Source organism: Accipiter gentilis, unplaced genomic scaffold (assembly GCF_929443795.1).
Source record: "Accipiter gentilis unplaced genomic scaffold, bAccGen1.1, whole genome shotgun sequence".
NCBI classification, from domain to species: domain Eukaryota; kingdom Metazoa; phylum Chordata; class Aves; order Accipitriformes; family Accipitridae; genus Astur; species Astur gentilis.
This window is the reverse complement of record NW_026060824.1, coordinates 1293412-1301068: the sequence shown is the minus strand read 5'-3', so window position 1 is coordinate 1301068 and position 7657 is coordinate 1293412. Positions and strand designations below refer to the sequence as shown.

Here is a 7657-nt window from a genome sequence, read left to right as displayed (position 1 = left end):
TGTCATTTTATTAGTGTTATAATTATCATTAGTAGTTTCTCCTTTTCTGTTCTATTAAACCATTCTTATCTCAACCCACGAGTTTTACTTCTTTTTCTGGATTTTCTCTCTCATCCCACTGGGTGGGGGGGGAGTAAGTGAGCGGCTGGGTGGTGCTTAGTTGCTGGCTGGGGTTAAACCACGACAGAGACAGAGTCACAGCAGCACAGAATGGATGCTGAAAGGGACCTCTAGAGATCATCCAGCCCACCTCGGCTGCTCGAGCAGGGCCAGCTGCAGCAGGCTGTGAGTCTGCTTCTCGAAGGTTCTATTGGCTGAGTTGCTCCCAGGCTGCGGAGTTCGCATGGGGAATGAGCAATGAAGAGGGATGAAGTTTCCAGGCACTTTCTGGCTGGTGCAGTGATTTTTTTTTCCTTCTGATTTTTTCTTCCCCCTTGCTGGTCTTGCAGCTGCCCAAGGTGCAGCCAGACCAGTGGAGGAGGGTCCCTGCCTGGCCTGCAGCTCCCTCCCTCGCCATTCTTGGGGTGATTTGGGGTTATTTTCCTGTGTCAGTGAGGCAAAGCTGGGCTCTCCGGGGCTGAGTGCGCTGGGACCCGAGGAAGGCCGTGATGGTCTTGAGGCTTTGAAGGGCTGTGCACCGAGCCCTGTCCCCGCTGGAGGGGACGCTGGTGGTGTTCAAGACGAAGGCCTTGCAGCCCTTGTTGTCGTGTGTGCCCATGTCCCCCCCGGCCCCCAAGGTCTGTCGTCGTCGCAGGGGCTCTGTGCTGCTTTCTGCGTGGGGCCGTGTCCGTGAGTCCTGCAGGGACCTGTCTGTCCTGGCTTCCCCACCAAAGGGCTGCTCCCCCTGGGGAAGGGGAGAGGGGAGTCGTCCGCGTCCCGCCCCACCGTTGCCTGCCGCGCTGGTGGTGACTCAGGCCTGGGGGTGGCTGGGTTCCCCTCGGGGCTTGCTGGCTCGGATCTGAGGCTCAGCGGGGATTTTGCACCTCTTGGGGGCTGTTTCTTGGTGCCCCCTGCTCTCCCTCCCCGTCCCACACAGGCACCGAGCAGTTCTGGAGAAGGAGCTTTTAATTGAAAAGACAAGAGAAAAGGTCCCATCCAAGCTGGTCTAACCCCTCCCTAGTCCCCCCCGCCTACCCCCCCTGCCATATACCCCACCCCTCCTCTCTCACCCCCCCCCCCACTCCCCCCATCTCCATCCCTCTCACCCCTGTCTAATCCCCCCACACACACACACACCCTCACGTTGGCTGCCAGAGCCCTGCGCTTGCTGGGTGGCATTGGCAAGGAGCTCTGCACCTGCCTCTTCCTCCGCTTGCCGGCCGTGGCAGGTGGGGACGGTGGCAGGTCCATCCCCGCATCCTGCCACGGCTCCTGGGGCTCCATCCCACCGCCATTGACTATTTTGAGGCTCAGCATGGCGTCGCTGAGCTCGGGGATGCAGTAGTCAGGGGTGAGCATCTCCTCAGGCAGCGAGAGCAAGCTGAAGTCGCAGTCGGGGGTGTCTGTGCTGGTGCCAGCAGCATCCCCGGGCACGGAGCCTCTGCTGGGAGCATCCTGGCTGACCCCCACTCTATCCAGGGAGCAACCGAAGAGCCTTAGGGCCTCTTCCAGGAGCATCTCCTCGGACACTGCAAGGTCGCCTGCAGTGTCCCCAAGGGCTTCGTTGTTGGCGGCAGCGCAGGGGCTGGGGTGGACATCGCTGCCCGGCGGTGCCCCCACAGGGGTGGCCGTGCTGGGGATGTTGATCTGTGCCTCCCCGGAGGCACCCCAGCCTCCCTTAACCCTTTCCCTCCCCAGGAGGAGCTGGGGAGGCTCTTGGGGGTGGGGCGGAACACAGGGAGCCCCCGCATTCCTTCCAGGGAGACGCCAAAGAGTCCTTGGCAGCCAACAGCCAGAAGGGACCATGGCGCGGCCACCAATGCAGCTCCCACTGCCTGGGCCCTGGGGCCCCCCGGCACCCCAGCTTTTCCAGCCATTTTTGCTCCCCAAAACCTTCTACCCTCGAGGTAGGGACCAACGCCAACCCCTGCAGCCCAGGGACGCTCTTGGGGGGCAAGAGCAGAGGTGACCGCCGGCCATCGCTCCTGTCTCATTCTCTCAGGCTCGGCCAACCTGTGCCGCCTGCCCGCACGGGAGCAGCCCTTCCCTGCACCCCGGGCACCCCAGGCACCGCCAGCAGGTATGGCACCCCAGTCTGCTCTGGCACCTTCGCCATCCCCATCACACCCGTTCCCCCAGCACTTTTCGCATGGGGGTTCAGCAAGCCCCGGTGAGCATCCTTGCCCTCGCCCGGGCGGCGCGTGCCCAGTAAAACCCATCTGCAGAGAATTCCCCAAATATTTGGGGCCACCTCTCCCCTTTCACCTCCTAGATGCGAGTCTCCTCCCCGATTTGCAACCCCGTCCCACCGGCACAGCGGCTCACCCCTTGGGGATCGCCCCGGCCACAAGCTCCCCACGCCCCTGGCCCAGAGCTGGGGGATGTCAGCCATCGGGGCCGGCTCGGCAGGTGCCCCTGGACAGTTCCCCCGGCCCAGCACGGCTCCCCCCTCACCCACACAGGTCTGCAGAGGGCTCCATGTGGCTGCCTCTTCGACCCCCGGGTCTTCCGCATCCAGTGGACAACCACCGACCTGCCTCCACCAGCCACCGCCACGCTCGGCCAAGGCGCCGCTTCTCTGCCAGGTGCTGCCCTGTGGGGTCCCGGGGGCTGCGGGGCCCCCCTGGCCTGGGCAGCCCCAGGGACCCCCCAGGGCCAACCACAATACCTTGCACCCTATGAAAATCAGAGGTGTGGGGTGGCCCCAGGCCCTCTGGAGCTGCCAGTGTCCATCCCTGGCTACCAGCACAGCGAGGGGCAGTTGGCACAGATCAACATCCCCAGCACGGCCACCCCTGTGGGGGCACCCCTGGGCAGCAATGTCCCCCCCAGCCCCTGCGCTGCTGCCCACAACCAAGCCCTTGGGGACACTGCAGGCAACCTTGCAGTGTCCGAGGAGATGCTCCTGGAAGAGGCCCTAAGGCTCTTCGGTTGCTCCCTGGATGGAGTGGAGGTCAGCCAGGATGGTCCCAGCAGTGGCCCCATGCCTGGGGACTCTGCTGGCACCAGCAGAGAGGGGAGACGGATGGCCCCAGCCCCCCCAGCGACGCCAACACGCATCCCCGGCTACGAGGACATCGAGGGGCCACTGGCCAAGATCAACACCTGCGGAATGGCCACCCCTGTGGGGGCACCCCCAGGCAGCGACGTCCCCCCCAGCCCCTGCGCTGACCCCCACAATCAAGCCCTTGGGGAGCCTGTAGGTGAACTTGCAGCGTCTGAGAAAGTGCCTCTCCATGAGGCCCTAGTACTCTTTGATTGCTCCCTGGATGGAGTGGGGGTCAGCCAGGATGCTTCCAGCAGGAGCTCCGTGCCCGAGGACGCTGGTGGCACCAGCGCAGCCACCCCCAACTGCGACTTCAGCACGCTCTCACTGCCTGAGGAGATGCTCACCCCCGACTACTGCATCCCTGAGCTCAGCGACATCATGCTGAGCCTAGAAATATTCAACGTCATCGGGATTGAGCCCCGGGAGCTTTGGGAGGATGCCAGGATGGACCTGCCACCATTCCCACCTGCCATGGCAGACAAGAAGAGGAAGAGGCAGGCGCAGAGCTCCTTGCCAATGGCACCCAGCAAGCGCAGGGCTCTGGCAGCCAACGGGAGGGTGTGAGGGGGGATCAGACGGGGGTGAGATGGAGATGGGGGAGTGGGGGGTGGGAGAGGAGGGGTGGGGCATATGGCAGGGGGGGTGGGCGGGGGGGGCTAGGGAGGGGTCAGACCAGCTTGGATGGGACCTTTTCTCTTATCTTTTCAATTAAAAGCTGTTTCTCCAGAACCGCTCGGTGCCCACGTGGGAGGGGGAGGGAGCACAGGGGGCACCAAGAAACAGCACCCAAGAGGTGCAAAAGCCCCACTGAGCCCCAAATCCGAGCCAGCAAGCCCCAAGGGGAACGGAGACACCGCCAGGGCCCAGTCACCACCAGCGGGGCAGGCAACGGTGGGGCAGGACGCAGACGACTCCCCTCTCCCCTTCCCCAAGGGGAGCGGCCCTTTGGTGGGGAAGCCAGGACAGACAGGTCCCTGCAGGACTCACGGACACGGCCCCACGCAGAAAGCAGCACAGAGCCCCTGCGACGACGACAGACCTTGGGGGCCGGGGGGGACACAGGCACACACAACAGCAAGGCCTGCAAGGCCTTCGTCTCGAACACCACCAGGGTCCCCTCCAGCGGGGACAGGGCTCGGTGCACAGCCCTTCAAAGCCTCAAGACCATCACGGCCTTCCTCGGGTCCCAGCGCACTCAGCCCCGGAGAGCCCAGCTTTGCCTCACTGACACAGGAAAATAACCCCAAATCACCCCAAGAATGGCGAGGGAGGGAGCTGCAGGCCAGGCAGGGACCCTCCTCCACTTGTCTGGCTGCACCTTGGGCAGCTGCAAGACCAGCAAGGGGGGAGAAAAAATCAGAAGGAAAATAAAAATAAAAAACACTGCACCGGCCAGAAAGTGCCTGGAAACTTCATCCCTCTTCATTGCTCATTCCCCATGCGAACTCCGCAGCCTGGGAGCAACTCAGCCAATAGAACCTTCGAGAAGCAGACTCACAGCCTGCTGCAGCTGGCCCTGCTCGAGCAGCCGAGGTGGGCTGGATGACCTCTAGAGGTCCCTTTCAGCATCCATTCTGTGCTGCTGTGACTGTCTCCATCATGGTTTAACCCCAGCCAGCAACTAAGCACCACCCAGCCGCTCACTCACTGCCCCCCCCCCCTCCTTCCCCCATCCAGTGGGATGGGGGAGAAAATCCAGAAAAAGAAGTAAAACTCGTGGGTTGAGGTAAGAATGGTTTAATAGAACAGAAAAGGAGAAACTACTAATGATAATTATAACACTAATAAAATGACAACAGCAATAATAAAAGGATCGGAATGTACAAATGATGCGCAGTGCAACTGCTCACCACTCGCCGATCTGGTTGACTGTAACAGAGGAGCCTCCAGGCAGCTCCTGCTTGGTACCAGCGATTACGCCACCTGCGCGGCCCTGCCGTTACCTAAAGTGCAGCAAGAAGTCCGCGCGCGAACATCCTTTACGCATAGAGATGTTTTCTTCTAAGAAAAGTTGTATAACACCGTGAATGACCAAAAGGAGGAACTTCTCCACAGGCAGGATCTGTACAGTGTGCCAAGGGAAAGTCCATCTGGGGTCTGCCCAATGCTGCATGAATGCAGGGTCCCCAGCATCTGAAGGGACCTAAGATTTACTTGCTACCAGGATGCCTCTTCTTCCTGGCTACGTCGCCTCCCAAGATCTTGCCCACCCCCAGCCTACTGGGGAGGGGAGAATGTTAGAGAGACAGCCTTGATGCTGTGCCAGCACTGCTCAGCCATGGCCAAAACACTGCTGTGTTATCAACAGCTTTCTAGCTACCAGTACAGAGCACAGCACTACGAGGGCTGCTGTGGGGTAAAGGAACTCCAACTCAGCCAGATCCAATACAGAAGGAAAGCGGAGAAACAACAGAGGGAGCAGCCCAGGGACACAGAGCCCCAGGTCTCATCTGGCCACTCCTGTGACCATACGGTGTATTCAAAATCAAATACCTGAAGTGCTCCCTTAGATGCAGTTTACACCCAGGGGACAAGAAGGTGGCAGTTCTGCATTTTGCAGCTCCCAGGCTGATGGCAGAGCCAAAGCAAAAAAAACAAACCCAAAACCAAACCAACCAAGAGAGGTAAAACTGGAGCGCAGGGAGCAAATGCTTTTCTTTCACCTTAGGCCAACTGCTCGGACGCTCTCTATGCTGCCCTGCCACAGAGGGCATCCCTCTCGTACCAGTAAGAGACATAAGAGTGAATTAAAGCCAGGACCCCAAAACAGACCAAAAACCCGGTCGTGATCAAGAAAGAAAGTGGAGAATGCATCAAATATAAGAAAAAATTATTTTGGACATTCCCAGTTTACATTTGAAAAAAAGAGAAAAAAAAAGAGGAGGAATTGGGTATTAAAAGAAGAGCACTGAATGATAAAGCCATAGCAGTCCCTCTACCACTACAAACCCACACCCCCACACGCACGTACGCACACAGACTTAACACCACCAAACTCCCCTTGACTGTGACCTTCACCTCAGCTTGCTGGTCTAGAGATACTGAATGCCTGAAGCACACCAAGGATAACTGAAAACATCTCCATGGCTTTAATGGGAATCCTCCAACTGAAACAAAGCGCTTTCTCCCTCTGTCTGCGTTGGCACATCCCCGAGTCATGCTCTCACTCCTCTTCTTCAAAGTCAAGATTCCTAAACGTGAAAAGCGGGAGTGGGGAAAGGCGAAGGGAAGAGAAAAAGAGGGAGAGCATCATCAGTGGAAGACCTGCCACCTGCTGCTGATTCAGCCCTGTTTGGGGGACCACCCCAGCAGAGAGGAGCTGGTTTACATGCCACGGTCCACAATGCCTGTTCCCAGGGACAGGCCGTTTGCTCAGCCTTGCCGGCCAAAGCGTGGGAAAAGCGTAGGCGTGCGCCGTCGCTTGCAGAGTAGCACGGTCACGTTCACGTGCAATCCTTTACCTTTTTCCTCCCTGGATTCAAAGGGTTTCTGTCTTCAAAGTGAGAGCCTTCCATACGGTCATTTGTGACATTTCATCCAGGATAACAATCTCAGAAGGATCAGTCCTGCAATAAATATTTTACACAGCAATCCGTGATTATGGGAACTGATGCCACCAAGAGCATTAGCATCAGCAAGAGGAACAGCGGAGCCCCGAGAATCAAAGCTCCGCATAAGTGTGGGGGATTTTGCTGGATGAGGAGTTTTGGGAGGCAAGCCCGGGAGCTGCAGAGCAACAGCTCTGTGCAAAGGCTCTTGCTGGGGCTTAGCCCCGGTCCAGGTTCCTAAGGCACTGCTGGTACAGATCACGCCTGCAACTCCTCATGTGTTAAGTATGAGGATCTCCAGCTACCGTAAAGGCACTGATGAAGCAAGGTTTGAGGGTCAAACACGAGTGCTGCAGCCACTCTGCTTGCGGTCAGAGCCCTGCAATCACTTCCTGCAGCCCTGCCCCCAAATTTGGTTTTCCCACCAAGCTGCCTGCTGGTTTCTGTGGGATGCCCCACAAAGAGGCAAGTGGAGAAAACTCTGCCAAACACCTTCAAGCTAATCTTGCCGGGGGTCCTGGCGCTTGGTGGAGCTTTACCTGTCACTGCTTTGCTTTGGGATATCCACATCACTGGTCTTCCCCACGTTCAGCTGAACTGAACTTGCAGCAGCAGCAGCTTCCATCACCCTCCTGGACTCCTGATGTAAAAAAGGGACAAATCACGTTCTCTGTCTTTGATCAAAGTGGAGATAAGCTGAATGCCCAGCACAAACTTAGCAGTCTGCCCTCCGCTTCTGCCCCTTGGCAGCTATAGGTATTAGTGCAGCAGGGAAGAAACCGTTCACTCCAAAGATTTCGGGGCAGGGGGACTGTGTGTTCAAAACACGATTATGAGCAAGTCTTGCCAGCAGCAGCAGCAGCAGCAGCATCTAATAATAATCATCATAATGATAATGACCTTTGTGAAAAACGACTCGGTTTAAAAATTACACCTGTATTCAAGCGTTCAGCTCACTGCT

General features: G+C 58.2%; 1 protein-coding gene across 1 annotated transcript; it reads left to right on the top strand.

Moving 5' to 3' along the window:
* Nucleotides 1-2100: 2100 nt before the first annotated feature.
* LOC126036844 (proline-rich protein 22-like) lies at nt 2101-3694 on the top strand (the record flags this gene model as incomplete). Its single annotated transcript, XM_049797061.1, has 3 exons — nt 2101-2179; nt 2562-2622; nt 2770-3694. Coding segments are annotated over 3 exons (1065 nt in total), but the record flags the coding sequence as incomplete, so codon positions are not given.
* Nucleotides 3695-7657: the final 3963 nt, after the last annotated feature.